Raw genomic sequence first — 23719 nt, forward strand, 5'->3', positions numbered from 1 at the left:
GTTTCCAAAAACAAATCCAAGACAACGATTGTGTGTTTAATTGTTGTCTCTTGTTGTAAAAACATATCAAAGACAATGGTTGTTTAAATAACCGTTGTCCGTGTTTGTAATTCATAAATATACAACTATATTTTCTGAACCGTTTTCTATGTGGCGTATTCTATTAATCATTTTGTACTAGTGAAGAAGCCCATTATAACTCACACTCAAGCAAAACGAAGCCCAATATGGCAAATGGGCTAATAACTAAGCCCTACTTTGAAGAGTATCATCAATTTACCCTTTGATTCCAAAATGCAATTCATCCATATTGAAATGTAGCTATCATAGATGTGACCTTACAATGCAGTGTTCCATCATGCTTTGCAGCTTAAGACCCGTGCATCTGTCTCCTCGAATCTTGAAAAAAATATATAGAATTGCATGTGAGTTGTACTCTTGCTGTAACCCATCTCTCCATCCAAATTCGGCTATAAATGCCCTGGCCGTGGAAGAGCAATCTCATCCCAAAATAACAATTCCCTTTCTCATTTTGTTGTGTGATGAATATTGATAGGGTGTCTTTCAGGTATCATGATGGTACGGTTTACCACTGTTACTTCACTTTTAACAACAATGGGAGCAACATGCGTCCAATACCAACATGGACGACGTCAACCATTGCGGAGCAAGTCTATGGAGTTCCGCAAACTGAGGTAAACTTTAAATTTGTGTTAATTACTAAGAATATTTATAAACTACATCACTAACAAGCCTTATTGTGTCACATGAACAATTTGCAACATATGACTTTAATCATCATCATGATGATACTCTGCTTGTTTACACTATGTACTACATTTGAACAAATCCCGGGTGCACAGAGATGGACTAGGACATTATATCGGAATAGTTCAACTAGGCAACTAGAATAGGAGAAACCCCATGGGTATTGAGGTTAAGGTTTGACATGTTGAAACACATGTATGCTGATTAAACAAGGTTCTTAAGGGATTATCCTGGTCCACACGATCCTATTGTTGATGACGAATGGTGGTCAATAACTTGTCCCCCGGAATTTGAGAAATTCAGGGATCATCCAGTGCATTCCACCACGGTTGGGCTCCTAGCTCGCATCCCTACCAACTTTATCGGGTGAACGTCACATTTGTCTACTACCGGGCGGATATTAGTATTATGTTGTTGAGTTGTGTTGTGTTGTATTTCATTTTTCTTTCATGTATCGTGTGTAACTTTATGTAGTTTATGTTGGTTCTATGTATCGTTCAACGTTTTCTATGTCAGTGGTAATGTCGTATGTTATTTGTGATATGTTGCATGAGTTCTTAATGCAATGATTCTATTAGTTCAAAAGACGAAAAACATGACAATTCCATAAGAAAGCTTACAAGTTACAAATTGAATAACTAAATATTTTGACAATCACGGATAGTCATATAGAGACATGTCTTGGATACTGTTATGAATGGCCTCCCACATGCCCCGAGGCGGGTACTCTGCTTCCTCGTAGTATGGCATAAGGTAACCCTTTACTCGTTTCATGCACTGAAAGAATATCGAAACACATTTTATGTCAGTGATGTATATTACTCGTTACAAATCATAAGACATTAAAGAATTTCTTACCATCCCAAGTTCCTCTGCGTAGGGGAATTATTTCCGGGTGGGTGCACTCCAAATACCATTCCATGTAGTCGTCGGTCACCTCGTACCCATTGATAGTCAGTGGACCCATATCGTCAAGTGGTATCATGTGGAACTGTTGTGCATCCCACACCTATTGTGTGGTTATGTAGTCCACCTTGTAGCTTTGTATGTTCCTCGGCCGGATGGCTCTAGTGGGTGCAATTAAAGGTGCCAGAATCTTTTGGCCTATCCCGAACTGCCTCGACACTCGATCTGGCATGTACTGTTCGGTGACATCGTGAGCGAAGCCCAACACACCATGAAATAGCGATGGTGCGATGGCCTCCTCATCAAAGTCCAGAAGTCCGTAAGGCAGCCATTTAACCTAAATAGGAATATAAGTTTCAAAATAACCCTACACTATAAAATAGACATCGGCATAAACAAAATTTTCTTAGTATACAACACGTACATTGGACTCTGTCATGGCATCAAGCTCAGTCCTGTAGTTTCTCCCATCACCCAACAAAGCATTCGGGCCCACATCATGGCTAAAGGTCGCCCACCTCCCCCACCGACTGTGTTGTGGCCTCAACGTCGAGAAGTACGCGTATATCCAGCTCTGCATATTATGTTTAAATCATTTCCATAGCTACGTTAAAGATAAATACAATATTTAATTAAGACACAATTACTTACCATGAAGAGTGTATAGCACGCTGAAACCTGCTTACACCCAGCCCGGATGCCTTTCCCAGCTCCCGATACGTGGAAGCGAGTAGACCGGCACCCCATGCCCACTCTCCACCTCATCCAAGTCCCAGAAAAAGACTATGTTGGACAGTGAAATCTTGTCCTGTGACCTATCCGGGAACAGGGTACTACAAAAAGATGGAGTAGATACCCCGTGGCCACTACATGAGGGGTGGCAGTTACGACTTGAAGGTTATTACATCTATCCTTCAATGTCATGTGAGAGACAACATATTCTCTCCCAGGCAGGCCCAAATATGCCTTCACGTCGGCCATCTTCTTGCCAAGATCGATAGTCTTCCCCATTAGGTGTTGCTGCTCAGTGTCCCCCATCCCCTTGCCACGTATCGGGAGCTTCATTTGTTGATAAACATCGTGCATGGTGATTGTCATCTCACCAAAAGGTAGGTGAAATGAATTCATCTCCGGCTGCCACCTCTCCACGAACGCCATGAACAGGTCCATATCCACGTGCTCATATATGAAGTCCGGGATATGAGCAAGTCCGACATCGAAAGCAACTATCGACATAGGCATCCCGAGGGCTGGGGTCCAAGCTCGCATAACCTTGTGCCGGAACTGAAAATTGCATGTGCGACTCTACAACATTAATTTAAATGTAGTGCGAGAACATCATATCGGAACTTAAAGACATTTCATAAAACATATAACTTACCTTGCCCCGGTATATGTCGTATGCAACGTGGGCAGGGAACCCACCAAGCAACTCAGGGTTATTTGGGCTACCACTGACCCCTATGGTCATGTAGGGATCCACGGTGATGGCCCTGCTACCCCCTTACTTACAACCCCCTTGACACCCTCTTCGTCTCGTGGGGCGTTCCACGGTCTTTGCCCCCTCCACTCACCCTACAAAACATATTTAATATTGAAACAACCATAATCTGATTTATTAAACCTAACTTATAATAATCAATATTGTGGTTTATTATACATACATGCACATGAGGCTCTTCCTCAAATGCCTCTTCTTCCATAGGCCCCCCATACCCAAAGGTGGAATAATCGGCTTGATGGCGTTCATGGTCACCACCATAGTACGTTTGTGACCCACCGCCGTAATGGTAGTCTGACCCACCACCGTAATGGTATTCGGACCCATCGCCTTGGTGGTATTCGGACCCACAACCCATCTGTTGCTCACCGTAGTACCCCAACAACAACTGATGGGTTAGACGAAGCATCTCCCATGTACTCATCGCCCCCACACCCAAGACGGAATGTCGTGAGCTGGATTCCACCAGGTGCATAGGATAAGGGTACAGAGGGTCTTCTGATTGTCAAGGTCTCCCCTCACCTGAGACAGAATGTCTCGATGGCGTGTATGTGGCAGAGGCGGCGCTCGCTTCTGCCCCCGCTTCTTCTTCCGAGCAACTCTACTACCCAACTCCATTTCGGCTCTGGCTGCCTCCTCTGCATACAAATGCACAACCTCCTCATCATATCTGACGACATCCCTTTTATGGTGTCGTGCCGATCTGGACCCATAGCGCCTCCAACCTTCTTCGCCATCTTCTTGATACGGTCCTGCAGACACAACATTACAATATAAATGACTTTTAAATAAACTAACCATACATTTACATCAATTAACTAAAAAACTTCATTACAATCAACCCAAAGTTGCAATTATCTTCACAAACTGGTCGTGACGGGCATGACAAGCACACTCGTGACGAGTTACCTGCACAGTGCTCGTCACGTCATGACCCAAGGAGGCAGTGTAGTCCTGAATTTCAGAGGATATACTGCCTACCCAACCTCAAATGGCAGCCACATTCAACATTCAACATTCAACATTTAACATTCAAAACTGTTTTTCTACTAATTCAACACTCAAAACTACATAAATATTAAATCCAACTAGCAAACTCATTACTAAGATAATTTTCAACCTAAACCGTATTAAACCGCTTATATAACTAAAATCACCATAAATATCAATAAATCAACTATAGAATGTAATTAAATCAAATTATTTTACCTAAATACCTACAAATTCTACAAAAAATTACAACAATTTATACAAAATACTTATACAACCAAATATCTACTAAATCAATACTACAACTACAATCAACATAAATATCAACATTTTAACCATATAATGTAATTAAATCAAATTATTTAACCTAAATACCTAAAAATTCTACCAAAACTTACAACAATTCATACAAAATTACTTATACAACCAAACATCTACTAAATCAATACTACAACTAAAATCTCCATATATATATATATCAACATCTGAACCATAGAATGTAATTAAATCACATTATTTTAACTAATTAACTTCAATAACTACTAAATCTTCCAATAATCCAACCAAAAAACTTACAGAACCAAATATCTTCTTAATCACTAAAACAATTCAAATCTTCCAAGATTTCAACAATAGAATGCATTTATATCACATTATTTTAACTAAATAGTTTCAATAACTACCAAATCATCCAACAATTATGCAAAACTAGTTATAAATCTAAATATTATCAAATGATATATATAAGCTAGAAAATCAGTAACTAACCTATCGACTTCAATTAGGATGTTTAGGATCGAAGAACAACCAATCGAGAAGCCTAATAAGCCCCAGAATCATCTCAAACAATGCAAAAATGGCTTCGAATGGAAGTATATGCAGAGAGGAGGTTTGTGGAGGCGGAAGGAAAGAGATAAATGAGGGTTAGAGCCGGTTTTTGACTTTTATAACCCAAAAACCGCTCTTCGTCACGAGTACGTTGGGGGTGCTCGTGACGAATGCCTTCTGGGGTGCTCGTGACGAGGAGCACTAAAAGACACGTTACGAACGCTTTAATTATGGTCGTGACTCGTGACGAGCATTTCTGTAGATGCTCGTGACGAACGTGAATGCGATAATTAATAAAGAAAATGCTGCGATAAATAACAACCACCTTTTACAAAATTTGTTTTTATAATTTCCTAAAGTATCAGAAGAATCTTTATCATTTATCAACATCAAACTAACCTCCTCTAGAAAAAGGCAAAAAAATTCTAAACCAACAGGGCCCACACCTCACTACTAATCTGCCAAAGGACTAAAACAAGGGGCTAACGGATAATCAACGGCCAAGATATGCACACGTCATCCCCAATAATAAGATGCGTTCTTCTTAAGAAAGACATCTACCAGTCAGTCGCCTAGCCAAGCTTCTATCTTTCAGTCTTTCCCCTCATCCATTCAACCAAATTTGATCGCCTCCCGGAGGAAAGTATAATCTAGAGAAGGCAAAGATGATCCGCTATGGCGTAGGTACATGTTTGATTTTTCTCGCAATCTTCAGCTCGGTCGTCGATTGTCGCAAAATCGTTGACGGCGCCGACGACCTTCTCAGGTTGCCTTCTGATCGGTCTCCTTTCCTCGACCGATTCTTTCCCCGCGGTGATGTCGGCGATGACGAAGATGTCGTCGGAACTAGATGGGCGGTTCTAATTGCTGGATCGAACGGTTATTGGAATTATAGGCACCAGGTGAGTAATTGTTGAAATCCCTCTTTTGTGCTCTTTCCCCCTCCGATGGTGGAACTGTAATAAATAATGGCGTAAGATGCATATGAGACATTGAAAAGGAGGGGGATGAGTGATGATGAAGAGTAAAGTTATGTATTTGCTTATATTATCATCTGGATGGTATTAGCCTTTTATACAAGCATAATTTTTGTGTGTGTGTGCTTTTGTTCTCTTATCTGCTATGAAATTCATATGTTATATTTGGTCAACTTGCCATGTTAATATTTTCTTGTATACAGGCTGATGTCTGTCATGCTTATCAAGTACTAAAGAAGGGTGGTTTGAAAGATGAAAACATAGTAGTATTCATGTACGATGACATAGCTAATCACGAAGAGAACCCTCGACAAGGAGTCATCATCAACAGTCCTCATGGGCAAGATGTTTATGCTGGAGTACCTAAGGTGTTTGATCAGCTAAAAATTATTCAAGTTCTACACACTTTTTGTGTGCTAAACTAGTTATCAACTTATAAATGGCTGTTACCAGGATTACACTGGAGAAGATGTGACCGTAAATAATTTCTTGGCTGCAATACTTGGTAACAAGTCTGCTCTTACTGGAGGTAGCGGTAAGGTAGTTGATAGCGGCCCTAATGATCATATCTTCATCTATTACACGGACCATGGTGGTCCTGGAGTTCTTGGTTAGTTTTTGAATATAGAAATTCATTGTTCATGTCTAGATTGTATTCCGATATCAAATATTAAGAGTTTTGTTTTCAGGGATGCCAACATATCCTTACCTTATGCTGATGATCTGGTTGACACCTTGAAGCAAAAACATGCTGCTGGCAGTTATAAGAGCTTGGTAAGCATGCTTATCACAGATTTGTCTAAGCTTTCATCATTAAATTCTAATCAGCTCATATTTTGTATCCCATGATAGGTCTTTATCTTGAAGCCTGTGAATCAGGAAGCCATCTTTTGAAGGTCTTCTTCCCGAAGGGCTAAATATATATGCCACTACTGCTTCAAATGCTGAAGAAAGCAGTTGGGAACTTATTGCCCGGGCGAATATCCCAGTCCTCCTCCTGAGTTTGAAACTTGTTTAGGTGACCTCTACAGCGTTGCTTGGATGGAGGACAGGTATAAATCCAAAGATATATTCTTAATTTCCTCATCTGTATAATGTATATAAGAAACTCTGCATAATTTGTTAATATCCTATCTTTTAAATGAACAGTGAGCAACATAATCTGCAATCAGAAACTCTGCATCAACAGTATGAACTGGTATGTTTCATGTCTACTGATGCATTTCTAACCATTTGAGCTGCAATGTATTTCCATGGAAGTTCTCAGTTTGAATTTGAAGTTTCTGATACAAACCCAGAATATCTAATTTCATATTCCTAATTAGTTTGTTTGATTTCTCAGCCATTAGTCAGTCTAAGCCAGTTGTTGAAAGGGTCAATAGTCAGTTATTTACATTTAGAGCAACATCTGTGGGTTTATCAGTTTGTTATCAGATTTGTGAAGGAATTGAATATAGAAAATTGGAGATTCTCCTGAATTTCCTAAATGTTAGATTCTCTGTGGGTTTATCAGGTTAAGAGGAGGACTTCAAGTGACAATTCAGCTTACGGCTCTCATGTAATGCAATTTGGTGATATAGAGCTCAGCAAAGAAACACTGTTCTTGTACATGGGTACAGACCCTGCTAACGAAAAACTACACTTACATTGATGAGAAATTCATTAAGACCAGATCATCACACGCCACTAACCAGCGTGATGCAGATCTTCTTCATTTCTGGGACAAGGTACTACGTTCTACATTCTCCTCTCATTCTGATTAATAATACCAAAATCAACTTATATTTCTTTTCCTTTTCCAGTTCCGAAAAGCGCCTGAAGGCTCATTGAGAAAGATTGAAGCACAAAAGCAAGTATTAGAAGCAATGTCTCACAGAGTGCATATAGATGAAAATATTAAACTCGTAGCCAAGCTTCTCTTTGGTATTGAAAAGGGTCCAGAGGTGATTCACGCCGTACGCCCTTCAGGGCAACCCCTTGTTGATGACTGGAATTGCTTGAGACAGCTGGTAATGTAATTTTTTTATCATTAAACAGTAATTTTACCATAATTGAATGAAATTGTGATCATTTTTTGATTCAGGTGAGGGCTTTTGAGACACATTGTGGTTCGCTTTCTCAATATGGGATGAAGCATATGCGGTCTATAGCTAATATGTGTAACGCAGGGATCGCAAAGGATCAAATGGCTGAAGCATCAGCTCAGGCTTGCCCTAGTATTCCTTCGGGCCCATGGAGCTCTCTTCACAAGGGCTTCATTGCTTAATCTGAATACCCAAACTTGGGTTCTGTTTGGATGTTGTTTGTATATATGGATCTGTTATAAATTTCTAACCTTTTGGATCTGAAGAATGCGGTGTAAGATGCCCAGAATGTATCATATTATCAAATGTAAAGCATTTGCCAATCACATTGAAACTTTACTGCCGTGTGTTATGTGTTGTGGATGGCAATATATATCAGTTGTAAAAACTTGTATGAGATTGAAGATGTTGCACCTTTTTTAATATTATTCTCGAATAGTAACACCAAAGTTAATATATTAAAATATATGTTCTTTAGTCGAGATGTCAGATTCATTCATGACACATTCTTTGTTGTCGGTTAGTACATTATTTCCTTCAGTTTTGTTGGTATTCAATTTTGTCAAGATTGGAGCGTACATAGATTGGGTTCTTGATTGAACTTAGATTCAAGTAGAAGAAACCAAAAACAGACAAAAATGTCCCAATATATATGTAACGTCATACTAATGTTTAAGGTGCATTATGTCCACGCAATTGTTTGTACGCAATGCTTTCATTGTGTGAACCGGACAAATTCTCGGATTCTATTAATTGACAACAGTCCATGACCCCATGTTGTCCAATTAAGCCACCGAGAAATTTCCAAAATATCAGTGATAAATTTAATACGGGCCGGCTAAATATCGCATCAACTGTTTGCTATCCATCGCACAATGACGGGTCGTTTTTTTTTTCCGTTTTCAAGTAGAATGGAATTCGAACCCTCGCTTGGCTGAGAGTTCATTTCATGGTGGCACGTCACGAATGATCCAAGCATGGCTCGTGACGAGTGGCACCTCGTCGGCTCATCACGGATGAGTAGGGTGTCGTTCGTCACGGTGATACGAGCATGGCTCATGACGAGGCAAGCTGAAATGTGTTTGGAGGGGTTTTAGGCAAGCTGAGATGATAGCCGCTTGTCACGAGTGAGAAGAGGGCCACTCGTCACGAGTGAGACGAGGCAAGCTGAAATGTGTTTGGTTTAAAATGATTATTTATGCATTTTTTGATATTTTCTACGGGTCAACGCAGGAAATGCTGAAAACCTGCGTCCGGGATCAGAATTCTTATTATTATACCTTTCCCGATAGGGATTCACGCCACGGTCAAGAATCATGCTATGAGCTCTTGGCATCAGAGCAATTTAAGCTTGTCTCGGGCCTCAAAAGGGACTTTTAAGTTTCTCGTGTAATTTCGGGCTTTTTCTATTTTACCTAAATTTCATACTAGGATTTATATCAGTATTTAAAGACTTTCTATGATGTACCTGTCACTTATCTTTTACTCAATAATCAAATTCGAGGGTTTTCTCTCTTCTGGTGGATTCCAAGGTTGTTTAAACTCATTCGGCAGGATAAAAACATTATTTAAATGAATGAACCGGTTTGTATTGATAAACCAATGCAGCCTCGTCTCACTCGTGACGAGTGGCCCTCTTCTCACTCGTGACAAGCGGCTATCATCTCACTCGTGACGAATGACCCACCTCTCACTTGTGACGAGCGACCCTCATCTCACTCGTGACGAACCGAGATGCGACGATTAGCAAAAAGCATTATGCGATAAATAACAATGACCATTTAATATTATCAGGTATACCACAGGTCCACAGTGCTTTCTCTTTTCCATTCTCATGAGTATCTACTAAACAATGCTTAAACGGATAGAAGAATTGAACAAGCATTACCATTATGAAGAACTCAAAAAATTACACAAATGTAGATTTAGTGATAAATAATGAAGCTTTTACAAACAAACAAAGCACCTCAAAACCCTATGCATCATACTATTAGCTGTATATGAATCTCCCAATCAAGAAGATAAATAAACCTACACCAAACAAGCCGCAAACCATCAAAATTCATATCCGAAAAACCGTCGGAGCGAGCTCAAGAAGAGCCTCCAATGCATTTGGAGCGAACTTCCTAGCAAACAAGAAACAAGCCGCTCCAGGCTGATCATTATACACACAACTACTATCACCAATAATCCTACCAAAAAACTCAGCACTGACATCATCCTTCCCATACGTGGCAGGGTGGGCCCCGCCCCTTGACCAGTCAACCCACGTCAGCGTCCTATTGGCCAGAAGCTCAGGAGCTTCAATTGTAAGCATTGTTGGAAAGTAATGCTCATCCACATAGCAAGCATGAGGTTTACAATACTCCTCGAATTTCGGGTAGTACTTTTTGTCTTGGATGATGATGAAGGCGAGTTTTCGGTTAATCTCGAACCATTGAGAGCCCTTACGCCATTCGGTTAAGTTGACTTCGGGAGTCATGTTTGGGTGGTAACGTCCCCTGCCGTATACAGAAAGGTCGTCTATGGCGCCTATGAAGCTGTAACGCGATTTTGAGATGTAACGGTAAATTGAGCTGAAATTGGCGAGCGGTATGCATGATTCGGAGAGGAGGATGAAGTATTCGTTGGCGATGTCGAGTAGTGCGTTTGCGAGTAGACGTCTTTCGGCGTCGCACATGCTCATTTTCCCCATTCTGATAGCTGTAATAGGAAAAGAAAGCAAGAAATGGTTATTTTTTAGTAGATAGTAGGATGCAGTGAATAAAAGAGCGCTGGGCGACCCTAGGCGATGAGCCACCCTAGGCGTGCCTAGGGTCGCCCAGCCTTATTTCCTTCTGTAATCCTTGCTGTATTGATTTATTGAAATGTATAGTCGGATAATGTTTCAAAAGTAAAACCAACAAAAAACTATGTCTTAAAGCATCAAAAACAATTAAAAAGCATAAAAATTTGGTCAATTCAAATCATAAAAAATAGTAGTGCGTAGTTTTATAGGGAAAAAATCAAAGATCTTACGAAAGAATCAAAGATATCACCAAAAAAGAAAATCGACTATCATCATTAAAATCAACAATATCATATAATTTTTGGCATTTTTTTTAATTATGGAAAGAGTTGGCGCCTAGGAGCAACTAGGCGATGCCCTGGCTCAGGCGTGCCTAGGCGCGCCTAGGCGTCGCTTTTTTATTCACTGGGATCATGAATAGGACTACAGAATAAAAGTTTTTGATGCAGATGAAGTAATTTAGTTAATGGCAATTTGGAACTACAAAAACAGATGAAAATTTAGGATTTATTCCAATGATGGAGAATGAAGGATTGAAATTGAATTGATTTACACAGAAAGATGAACTTGCCAAGACAACATTGAACAGAATAGTGATTTATCAAGCATTTCCATTAAAATATACTTCGCATAATTTGGATATGAACAACTATATTCCTCTTCAATAACTATTCAGTTTCCGTTTAGGCCAATCCAGCTTTTTTGAATTAATTTTAGGCCAGCTGAATCTTGGTCAGAATTCTATGCTATAACTCCATTTAATAAAATATGTCATTAAGCAAGCCCTGGACTTTATCAGTCTCATAAAACTTCAAGCATTTCGGCTAGAGATGCAGAGCTCATTTCTCTGCAGCACGACTCTAATCTGATTATGTAGTAGTCTAAATCTCCAAATATCTGCAGCAAGATAAATCAACTACGGAGACCCTAATATCGGAACAAAAAAAAACTAGATTGCTGCACAGTAATGATGAATTTACTTTGAGAAGTTGGAAGTGCTTCTTTGGTTCTAAGTAACTCTATTGTCTAGTTCACCTATAAGAGAATAAGCTGTTGCTTCTTTTGTTCTCAGAGCAATAACAGATTCAGCAAGCAATTAGTCACCTATAAGAGAATAGTCATTCTCTCACTTTCTCCATTCAGATGCATAAAGAATACTTATTCCATAAAGCTATGAACTAGTTCATGTTATTTCTAATTACAGAGCCCGCTTCTTCCCTAAAGTTCAACTCAAGCATATCATATATGTTCTTGACAATAGATCTACTTGTAAAATTAGTCTTATTCACCACCTCAGTGACAGTAGGTGACTCATGGTGTAGAATTATATGGTAGTCATATAAAAAGCACATAAATGAGCTCAGATTGAAAGCAAAACATACCTGGCTTGGAATATGTCTCTTGTAGAACACAGAAGAGGATGGGAACTCCTCATTATATGCAGGTAAAGAATGAATGTATATCGAGTAATGCTCTTCATTACCATTAAAGAATTTCTCCCACAAGGGTGCAAATGGCAATGGACCCTTAGTCAAGAACATGAAGGCAATTTTAGGAGTCCTCGCATAAGGATACTTTTTCATCCTAGGAGCAAAAGATGCCCTCCAGAAGAGCTCCTCATCACTCATCGAATGGTTCAGATTTGACGGTGGTTTGATCCATTGGTCTAATCTAGTGGGTTCAATAACATCACATGGACGAAAACTTGGCCTAACTATAGGCACAATATTGGCAATCCCAAATTTTCTAACTGAAAACATACTAAAGAAGGAGATCACAAGACATGAACCTAAGAACACAATAAGCAACAAAAGTAACCTCCATGGCAAAGCCCTAACGTGGCCAGCTCTCTGTAAATTGCCAGGATCTTTCCCTCCTTCCTCTAAAGAGGAATTAGACGATACCCTAATCTGCATCTTCATATGTTTTAAATAGAGATTAAGTACAGATCTGAAAGAGTAATGCGGAATGAGAGATGACTTCGTTAATAGCAACAGAGCAGCCCCAGCAAACGTAAACTTCGAATCAATTCCCAGTTCTGTTTGAAAGAGATTAATACAGAGCAATAGGCGCTTGTTTCTGTAAATTAATAACAGACAGAAATTCGGAAATACCTCATCTCCGTTTTAGAAAGGAATCCCAGCAATAAAGGGAGTCAATCCCCCTGGATTGAAGTTAAATAAATGAGCGAATTAAAGAGGAGGTTTCAAGTACAGAATCCTAGACAGGAAGGGTTGAAAAGAGAATCAATTAGGTTGGTAGGGTGAATCGTGAAGCCTAAGCAGAGATCGAATATAGGAAGGAATCGTGAGATTAAGGAAACATCGAGATTTGGCTGAATTGAGTGTTTCTGGAGAGGGGGAAATGCACTTGAGCCACCATACTTTTGTGTTTCCAGGTCCGCTAACGGTTCTTCGCTGGACCAATCAGGAAACCCATTACATCAAACACTTAACAACTTGTACAGGTAATTCTTCCGCCTCTTTCTCCCATAATACAGTTGTACGAGGTGTATAGGGATGGGAAAATCCGAAGAGGGTGATGCCATGTAAAGATTATGAACAATAATGAAATTTGTGAATAATAATATAATAATAACTAGGTATATAGGCCTTGTTCAATAAATGAATTATAATGATATTTTATAATAAAGTTTGGTAAAATGAAATTATAGATACATTTTAGAATATAATATGTGGGAATTTTTTCACATTTTATAAAGTATTTTAAATCTTATATAAAATTTAAAATACTATTATAGTGACATATATTGAGCAAACCATAATTTTACCGACAGAGGTCATAATACGCCTTTCATCTTCTCTAAAACCATCTCTTTGTTTCCATGTGTAGTCCGCTAAGAAAAAGAAACGGTCGGATAATAGGTAGATGAATCACTTCGATCACCTGATCCGTGATTATTTTGTCACTTTTTTTTTTTGGGTCGAGAAAGAGCCGAAGCTCATGGAATTACGGAAACCCAAATTACACCCTAGCCAGTCGGGAGTACAACACTCCCCTGGCATCCGCACTAAGTAAATGAAGCACACAATCCGGAGGACTATCTAACAAAGAGACCCCTAGCGGAAAGCCGAAAGAAAGAGACGCAAGAGCATCAGCGACGCCGTTAGTCTCTCTAAACGAATGACGGAGTTGGATTTCCCAATCCCTACGAAGGAAGCTCGATGCCAGATTGACCAAGCTAAAGAGTGGATGGCACACGTCCACAGGTTTGCAAAGCAACGAGACCGCAACTTGCGAATCCGTATTAATGCAAACCCTCTTGTACCCACAATCCCATGCAATTTGAAGACCCGAGATGATGCCCCAAAGCTCGGCCATGGGAACCGAACACGCACCAATAAAATGCACAAAGCCCTTAATCCATGAACCATTCAAGTCCCTGAAAACTCCCGCTGCAGCCCCCAAACCATTCTGCACAGACCCGTCAGTATTGATACGGATCCAATCAACATGAGGTGCTTCCCACTTGAACTGAATCTCGGACTTTGGTTGAGCTGAGAATTTGGCCTTGCAGCCCAACTTGTATAGAACTCTTCCTGCTGGGCCTTGATGAAGCTAGCTTTATTGCCCTGAAACCTGTCTCCTCTAAAAACCACATTATTTCTATTCTTCCAAATGAACCACAACGCACCGGCAAAGAAATCTCGCCAGTGACCACCAACTCCAAACCCCTCTGAAGCGGTGAGATTCCGACGAAGCCAGGAAGCTGATGAGTCTCGGAAGAAGTCCGCCGGAAGCCCCGGATTAAGCTCAATCCATAGCCCCTGAATTTCCCGGCAATCACGAAATAGATGGATCTCTGATTCCGCCGCCGATTGACATAAGCCACAAGTATCATCATCCGACATATGTCTCCTCTTCCTTTCAGAATTTGTGAGGAGGCCTCCTTTGATCAAAGTCCAACAGAAAAGAATGCACCCAATTATTCGTCTAACCATTCCAAGTAAGTAGTCATTATCTTGCTAAATAAATAAAAAATCTAATTAATCCGTGATCAATAAAATTCTTTGTGTTTATATAATCAATTTTTTTTATTGATAAAGATTTACAAATGATGTGAAATTAGAATTTATGTAGAATTTATAAATTGATCAAATTTACATCGGTTGAAATTAGTGGGTGAGGGGTGGCAGGGGAAGGGTGTGAGTCGGGTGACCTTTATCTATCACCCCACTCCTGAACTGTCACCCGTTCTTTTCGAATTTTCACCTAGAAAAACGGTTTAGACGGAGGACTGAGATGCATATGATTCTATTCTAGTTATAATGCACAAGTACTTAAGAGTCTAGAGTGGTTGTTTGTGACTTGTGTGAATTGTGATTTTGCTTCGACTAAGCTTTTACTAGTCGTATTGAGAACTCATTCGGCATGTTTGATATTTCAGTATAATATAGTGTTGGGTAAACATTTACTTAATTATTAGAGTCCAAATCTAATTAAATGCTTTTCAAAGCAATAAGATTGGATACATTTTGATAAAGCTAAGAATAAAACTCAGTCAAAGAAATAAAAAGTACTCCCTTCATCCCTATATAACACACATTTTCCTTATCGGGCGTCCTAAAATATAACACACATTTTCCATATTTGAAAATTAATTTTACACACTTTATCACTTCCCAACACACTTTCTCTTTTTCCAACACAATTTATCTCTTTTCAACATATTTTTACTCTCTCTTTCTTCTCTCTATATCTCTTCTACAATCATTACTCTTCACTTTTTCTTAAAAACCGAACTTAAACCCAAATGTGTTTATAATTTGGGGACGGAGGGAGTAGGTTCTTTCGACAAAAGAGGAGTCGTTGATAAGTACAATACATCACAGGTACTTGCACACTACAATATCGTCCGCTATTCGTTTGTGGATAATTTTTTCCATCCGCTATAGATCTACGGACGGATTTTTTCATTCATTACGAGATTGCGGAGGAAATAATCGTTCCGGAAAGCCATAATAGACGAAAAAAGTTGTTTGCAAAACCATAGTATACGAATCTGTAGTGTGGTTATCACTTTTTATAATGTGTATATCACTTGTGAAAAAGAGAAAAGAAATTTAGTTTCATCCATAAACCTTTGTGTATGAACTTCCCAGAATGATAGGAAGACACATCTACACAAGCGGATCAAAAAGCAACAGGCCGCTCAAACAATGTTCCGAGAGCCAAATTTATATGAACACGAAACAGACCATTTTTTCACATGATATGTTTCACAGAGCTTGTACCAACACTCATGATCATAGATCATCCATGTAACAGGGTTTTAGCAATCAGCTCATGTCATGGAATTAAAAAGCCAGTCAGCTTAAGAAATCCATAGTCTAATTCAAGTAGATACCAGATTACTTCCAAGTTCAAAGTTAATCTGATTTATCTACCAGAAGAGGATCAGCAGAGATACATTTCTTTTGTGGAAGTTCTACTTGGTCACCTCAAAACAGGCACGCAGGTTGGATATCATGACTGGGCACTCACCCTTCTCATCATACTCAGAAAACTCGCCCGGAGATAAGTCCAGATTTTCGAATTTTGTCCCTGCCTCCTGAAAGGTTGATATAGGCAAAACAGGAAGAAGATTAGAGCGGTCTGCACCAAACAAAGTAGATAGGGGCACCAAAAGAATATTGCTGAATTAATGTGATACTATGTACTCTCTTAAATAGCAGAGGAGTTTGAGCTGATTAGAGAATGACTTCTAAGTGCCATGAAAAATACCTACAACACATCAATTCACAAATGCCTTGAAATTTGCGATATATGCATGTCATGCGTTCGTCCAATACAACAATTAATGGGAAGGAAATTGCACACACTGTTTGCGAGGAGTGTCTATTATAAGTATTTACAATGTAAACCATATTGTCTGACATATCTAAGAAAATACTTTGTCAGTATTACAGGAGGCAAAATCTGATGTGGTCATGTCTGATAAGCAAACCTATGTGAGAGACTCTATTTACCCGACACAATGATTATTTTTTCCTATTTTAGCACAAACTTAAATATGCCTGGACCCTAGCTAAAACCAACTAGAATGATCAGTATCATCTGATCTGGAACTGAAAACTATCCAATCATATTTTAAGCACCTTGGTATAGATCATATTTTCACATTTATATTGTCACTTTATACAACTTTTTTTGTTTCAGGGTGACATAATCACTTCTCAAATTCTATATCTATTGAAAGAACTATATGCAAGTAAATAAGTATATACTACCAACAAGACTTGGAACAGATCCATTGAAAAATGAACCAGTTCATAAATGGTCCAAAGAGTGTTTAGACTAGCATGATAGAAACAAAATAAACCATGACTTTGCATCAAAACACTAACTTATATGACCTTGGATTGGATTAATGAACCAGCCCGAAACTACTACATGCAATGTTCTAAAAAACGCTAGGCGGGTGCTAGGCGGTGAGGGGGGAACTAGCGCCTAGGCGGATCAATATCATAACACTTATTTTTTATATTTTAATATAATTTCCTTATATGAAAAACTAAATCGAAATATATTGATTCATAATTTTCATAGTAATTCATGATTTAACTATGTAATTTTGATATAATCATATAATTTGCTCATTAATCATCCAAAATTCATATACTTTATAGTATTCGTCGTAAAGAAGATCTACAAGACCAGAAAAAGCAAAAATCATATAGTTTTCAACACATGTTTCAACGTAAGTAATATTAAATAATTATTCATAAGTCATAGTTACAGTCGTAGGCTCTTAGTGGACGTTGGTCGTAGTACGAGGGAGAGGGGAAGGGAGAGCCTAACGAGGGTGAGAGGCAGGACGAGAGGTGAGGTGAGGTGAGAGGCAGCCGGTGGGATGAGAGGTGACAACATGACGAGATGGAAGTGGGAGGTAGTAGGGACGACAAAGTTTTCAATTAAGAGGGATAGGGGCGGCAAGTGGCATCTATCCGACCACAAACCGGGTGTTGTTTCTTTGTGCAGGATCTCCGAGACGAAGCGTGCTTACTTCAAGTTCTTCAATATGTGGGCTGACCATCCGAGGTTCAAGGAGGTGGTGGAGGCTAATTGGGCGACGTCCGAGAGGGGTACTTATCAATACCGCTTCTCCAAGTTGCTTCGCGGCCTCAAGTCCCCCCTCAAGCAGCTCAACAAGGCTGAGTTTAGCCATATCTCGAGTAGGGCTGCCGAGGCCAATGTTGGTCTCTCTCGAGCCCTCGAGGAGTGTCGGCTGGACCCGCTTTCGATGGAGGCCAAGCGTAGGTTGGAGGAGGCCAAGACCAAAGCTCAACGCCTGAATGAGGCCGAAGGGAGTTTTCTTAGACAATTAGCTAAGTCAAAACATGTTTTGTTTAGCGATATATGCTCTAAGTACTTCCATGCTCTTATGAAGGTGAACGGGCGCAAGCGTCACATTGCTTCTATCGAGAAGGCGGGTGGTGGTAGTACTACATCGACGGAGGAGGTGGCGGCTGAATTTGTGGGCTTCTACAAGGGGTTGTTTGGTGCCAACGTGGAGGTCTCGTTGCCGTTGGCTAGCGAGCTTGCGCACGGTGCCTCGATCTCGGAGGCCGATGGCCTCTCCCTCACGTGTCCGGTGTCCAATGCTGAGATCAAAGAAGCGCTCTGGTCCATTGGGGATGACAAGGCCCCCGGGCCCGACGGGTTCTCGGCTAAGTTCTTCAAGGCCTCGTGGGAGACGACGGGTGCGGAGCTTTGCGCTGCGGTGAAGGAGTTCTTTAAGAACGGGAGGCTGCTCAAGCAATTTAACCATTCTGTCGTTTGTTTGGTTGCTAAAGTTGATGTGCCTGCTCGTGTTGAGCATTATAGGCCTATTTCGTGTTGTAACGTGGTTTATAAACTCATATCCAAGATCATGACGCTTCGCCTTGCGAAGGTGCCTTGGTCCTATCATCGACCCTGCGCAAAGTGCTTTTGTGGAGGGCCGTTTGATGTCGGATAATATCATTTTGGTCCAGGAGCTCCTTAAGAGGTATGACGTTAAGAGGGACACCAAGCGGTGTTTCCTTAATGTTGACCTCGCCAAAGCATACGACACTGTATCTTAGGAGTTCATTCGGTTCGCCCTTACCCACGTCGGTATTCCTCCTAGGTTTATTGAATGGGTGATGGAATGCGTTACCACGACCTCTTATTCTATCAAAGTTAATAAGTGTATACATGGGTTTTTCGAGGGTAAGAGGGGCCTCCGTCAAGGAGACCCTCTTTCCCCTCTCCTTTTTGTGATTTGTATGGAGATTCTATCTCGGCATATCCGAAAGGAGACGAACCACCCTTCGTTTCACTTCCATCAGTTCTGTGACACTTTGAGGATTAGCCACCTGATGTTCGCTGATGACATTGTGCTTTTCTGCCGTGGAGATGCAGGGTCTGTAGGGATCCTCATGGGGTGTTTGGGCAGATTCAAGGAGATGTCCGGACTCAGCGTCAACGTCGGGAAGTCTTCTATCTATCTGGCGTCGGTGTCGGACCTGGAGCGTGCGGAGTTGACTGGTGCCACGGGGTTTAGTGCCGGCACTTTCCCCTTCCGGTACCTCGGGATCCCGATTAGCTCCTCCGGGCTCAAGGTGATTCAGTTCAAGCCGCTGCTCGACAAGATCAACTCCTACCTCAATGCGTGGGCGAAGAAGACCATCTCCTTCGCGGGTAGACGGGAGCTCATTGCGTCGGTCCTTCAGGGTAGCGCTGGATTTTGGTTCTTCCCTTACCTACTAGTGTTCGTCTATCCCTTGTATCTATCTGTAGAGGGTTTCTTTGGAGACACCCTCGGGTTAGTTGGGATAAGTTATGTGTACCTAGGAGGGAGGGGGGGCTGGGGCTTGGACTTTTGGACTTTGGTATTTGGAACAAGTGCTTCATGTTGAAGCACTTGTGGCATATTGTTGATAGGAGACCTAGTCTATGGGGTTAGATGGGTCCATCATCGCCATTTATCGGTGGTGGAACCCCTCGACTGGATTACTCATCACCGTGACATTCCCCTCGTTAAGGCTATGGTCCATGCTCGCGAAATGGTTTGTGGCCTTGAGGGGAGGGAGGTGAGTGTTCAGGATATCCTGGCAGAGTGGTGTGTGGAGGGCAAGTTTAGTGTGTCCAAAGCATATGACACCCTCCGCCCTAGGTTGCCTGTTGTGAGTTGGTCTAGGGAGGTATGGCCGGCGTTCCACATGCCCAAGCATGCTTTCATTCTTTGGCTTGCCACGCTTGGCAAGCTCTCGACCTATGATCGCCTCCACTTCCTTGATGTGGACCCTACGTGCAGACTTTGTGGGACTACCCCCGAGAGTCACGTTCACCTGTTCTTCGAGTGCTCCTACTCCCGGACGATCTGGCGCGCGGTGTGCGAGAGATTCCAGATTCCTCTCTCGGTGGACTCCATCTCTCAGGCGTTGCTTTGGCTCCGGCTCTATGCTAGGGAGGATGCGTGCCTCTCCAAGGCTCGTGTGTTCGCCTTCTCTGCTTCAGTGTACTTCGTGTGGCATGCTAGGAATGCCCGGATCTTCGACGACAACCGCATTCCTCCGGATGTGGTGACTCGGCTCATCATCGTGCATGTGTTCCGGCTTCTTCATAGCAAGTTCCCTTCTTCCTTGGTTGGGGCCTTGTAGGTGTTGCTTGCTCGCTTGCTGGCTCGTGTTCCTGGTTGTTCACCATTGTATGGGAGGTGTGCGTGCCTTCCCATGTTTGGTGTTTGTTTCCCTTGGTGACAAAGTATGGAAGACCTGCGTGTCTGTCCATGTTTGTCAGTTTTTCTTCTTGTTTTGTGCCGGTGCAGGGGTGCCCTTTTCCTCTATGATGGTTTTTCCCTTTGGGTTTTTCATCATGGAGGTTTTAATGAGGCCCGGGGTGCTTTGCCCTGCTCTTATAGCTGCACTTTTGGGTAGTCTTGGTTCTCTTGTTTGGTTTGGTGCATAGTATGGGGGGCCTTTGTGCCTTCCCATGTATGCCTTTCACTCTCTTGGTGTCTTGTCTGGATTGTGTTCCCTGTTTGTTTCCTCATTTTTGAGGCATACCTTATATGAATTAACCTTTAAAACCAAAAAAAAGAGGGATAGGGGTGAGAGGTGAGAGGCGAAGGCGTGGGACGAACGAGAGGATGTGATTGATTTTTAACTTTTAACCTAAATAAGAACACATACCCCTTTCACAAAAAGAACGCATACCCCCACCTAGAAAAAAACGTAACGCCTAGACGGAGGATTTTTTTCTACCACCTAGAAAAAAAGGACTAGCTCCTAGTCAAAACGTTAGGGTGCCGACTAGCGTCTAGGCGGGCTTTTTAGAACACTGACTACATGCAAATCTGAAATGGCTCTAAGTTGTTTATGGTACAGTAAGATGAATCAAATGAGTCCAACGTATATGACCTGCGAACTATGCAAGACAACTCTAATTAATATGACTGTAGCAGAGATCAATTTTAGCACTGAAACAACAGGATATTTATGTAGGTGTGCAGAAAAATAAGATGGGTTGATCCCACACAAACTCTACCGACATCCAAAGACATTACAAGCTCGAAGCCGTTATATTATAAACAAAAATGATTACTAAAGAATAACTTGACACAAGCGGAGCCACAGCATAGACAAACCACAGATCATTAGTGAGCTCAGAATAATTAATCTCACATAATACTGCCATCAAAGATGCAATAACCATACAGTAATACAGAGTAAGAGGCCTTACAGATTCAGCTTTCCAACCATCGCCAAAAGCAAAGTCTATTGGTTCAAAGCCACGACAGTCAAATTGCATCAAAGGAGCAAGTTTTCCGGATTCACACACTTCCAGAGTTAAGGGTTGACCTCGACCAGGAATCATGTTGATATTTCCCTCCCTGTCACAGAATTTGCACTGAAACAATGGGAGAAGGAGTTACAAGCACACTCATTAGTACACGACTATTGCCTGCTAGCTAAAATCACATGCATCAGTCATAGACATTCTATTCTGTCTCACGGAGAAAGAATATATGTAAAGCCTCATAAGTATGCTGCATTAAAAAACTGGCCACAAGTTGTATAAAATACCAGAGGCTAATACCAAAATTTTCAGGGGTTTTCAGTACTTCAATGAATCTAATCAGGTTGTCAGGCTATGTCATACAAGAAGTGGATTCTTAGAGCTTAAGATAACTGACTGCTGACATATTTTTGTACCATAAGGTCACACCAGAAACATTGATTCTGCTGTTAATCACACCTGAATATGTGAATCATTTGATATAAAGAAGCAACTAAATCGCGCCAATATCAAATGAACCGAAAGAGTAGATACATTGTAAACGTGCAACATTAACAAAGCACGTCAGTACTTCAGTGCAACTTTCAGTCTGCAATTAAGATATAAGGAATGAAACATCACAATCTATCTGGAATGCAACATCATCAACTAGAAAGTCAGCAAAACTGCATACAATAGGCTAAAACCGCCGTCGCCGGCTTGAGAATTCAACAGCGATAGCAAAGGAAGAGATCATCCAAACAGAGAGAGCCAAAGAGAGACAAGAAGACAACCTTCTGGACAAGATGAGCCGTACCCCTGCTCTTAGGAAGCGAAACAGTTTCGTTCAAGCATACACAAGTCTCCTTAGGAGTAACCTCTCCACAATTCTCACATCGGAGCTACCGAAAATACATAATCGATAAGCAAGAGTCTTGTGAAATAAGGGAGACAGAGAAACAAAAACCCTATCGTCACAGAGGGGGCGGGGAGAAACCTTGAAGTAGTAGACAAAGTTGGCGTCGTCACAGCCACCCTGAGGTTGAAGATTGGTGAGATTTTCGAGATCGGCGCCGATCATCAGCTTGTAGTTCACCATCTCTCTCTCGTTCTCTCGTCTTCTCCGAGCTCGCTGGTAGCTCTCTGACTATCAGTGAAACTTTCAGAATCTGGTTCTCGGTCTCCGATAGTAGCGGATATTCGGGTCATGAAACGGGTCGGACATGGCCCTATATTTCCTTTTTACGATAAGGTTAAAAACTAGGGATGGCAACGGGCGGTTCGGGACGGGACTACTATTTCCGTCCCCATCTCTGTTTATAATTTCAATCCTATCCTCGTTTTCACTTCTGCCGGAGGCAATTTTTTTTTCATCCCCGTCCTTGTCCGGTCCCATTCCAATCGGGGATTCTCATTCCCCTTATCTTATTTGAATTTTCAATTTTATTTGTTATATGGGTATCTAAATATAAAAGAAACTAAAGTAAATAACAGATATTTTTAATTCGTAATCAATTAGTAATTAAATAACCGACAAAACAAGACAATCAAATAAATTAAGACAAATGAAAAATCACGTCGAGATATGAAGTCTTATGAACTAGTCAACCCCCGTCGGGGATTCCCCAAGGGATCGGAGTCGGGACAGGGCGGGGACACCATTCCCCACCCCATCCCCATGCGGGGATTTTATGTTTCACCCATACCCGTCCCCATCCCCATTTAAAATCCCCATCCCCATCCCGTCACGGGTATTCCCCATGGGAAAGCGGGGATTCCCGTCCCATTGCCATCCCTAGTTAAAACGGATCATCATTCTAAATTAAAAAGAATTTTCTAATTATTAAACATATAATCTACGAAAAAATTGAAGAAATATCGGGATGTTCGTAAGAGGACTCTTCCATATTTTTATATAGAGGCTTATCAGGTGAGGACGGTGCAAATTCGTCACAGCGGTTGATTCATTTTGATTAAAAAAGCAATTTAGACGTTGCGATACACGCTCACACCCCACCCCCATTCCCTATTTGTTTTTTCAGTTTCCTTCTTCCCACATACACCTTCTCATTCTCTCACAATTTTGTTGTTCTTCGTTTCACATCGTATAAAA

At 41.1% G+C, this 23719-nt stretch overlaps 3 protein-coding genes across 3 annotated transcripts; 1 reads left to right on the forward strand and 2 right to left on the reverse strand.

Annotated features, from left to right (window-relative positions):
* The first annotated feature begins 4951 nt into the window (after positions 1-4951).
* Positions 4952-8236, forward strand: LOC141247671 (uncharacterized). The gene is given in 15 exon segments (XM_073669251.1): positions 4952-5054; positions 5353-5407; positions 5709-5895; positions 6174-6338; positions 6424-6580; positions 6660-6677; positions 6680-6748; positions 6823-6854; positions 6857-6929; positions 6932-7022; positions 7120-7168; positions 7484-7603; positions 7605-7697; positions 7773-7979; positions 8054-8236. Coding segments are annotated over 15 exon segments (1602 nt in total).
* A 1880-nt stretch (positions 8237-10116) lies between these two features.
* Positions 10117-12758, reverse strand: LOC141247672 (uncharacterized). The gene is made up of 2 exons (XM_073669252.1): positions 12221-12758; positions 10117-10757 (listed from the first exon to the last, which is right to left on the reverse strand). The coding sequence occupies exons 1-2, from the start codon at positions 12756-12758 to the stop codon at positions 10117-10119; spliced, it is 1179 nt and encodes a 392-aa protein (XP_073525353.1).
* A 3533-nt stretch (positions 12759-16291) lies between these two features.
* Positions 16292-22705, reverse strand: LOC141247670 (CXXC motif containing zinc binding protein-like). The gene is made up of 4 exons (XM_073669250.1): positions 22604-22705; positions 22401-22508; positions 21571-21738; positions 16292-16414 (listed from the first exon to the last, which is right to left on the reverse strand). Exons 1-4 carry the CDS (start codon positions 22703-22705, stop codon positions 16292-16294), a joined length of 501 nt encoding a protein of 166 aa, XP_073525351.1.
* Positions 22706-23719: the final 1014 nt, after the last annotated feature.

Source organism: Phyllobates terribilis, unplaced genomic scaffold (genome assembly GCF_046119375.1).
Source record: "Phyllobates terribilis strain yellow unplaced genomic scaffold, ASM4611937v1 Scaffold_3212__1_contigs__length_86100, whole genome shotgun sequence".
Taxonomy (NCBI): domain Eukaryota; kingdom Metazoa; phylum Chordata; class Amphibia; order Anura; family Dendrobatidae; genus Phyllobates; species Phyllobates terribilis.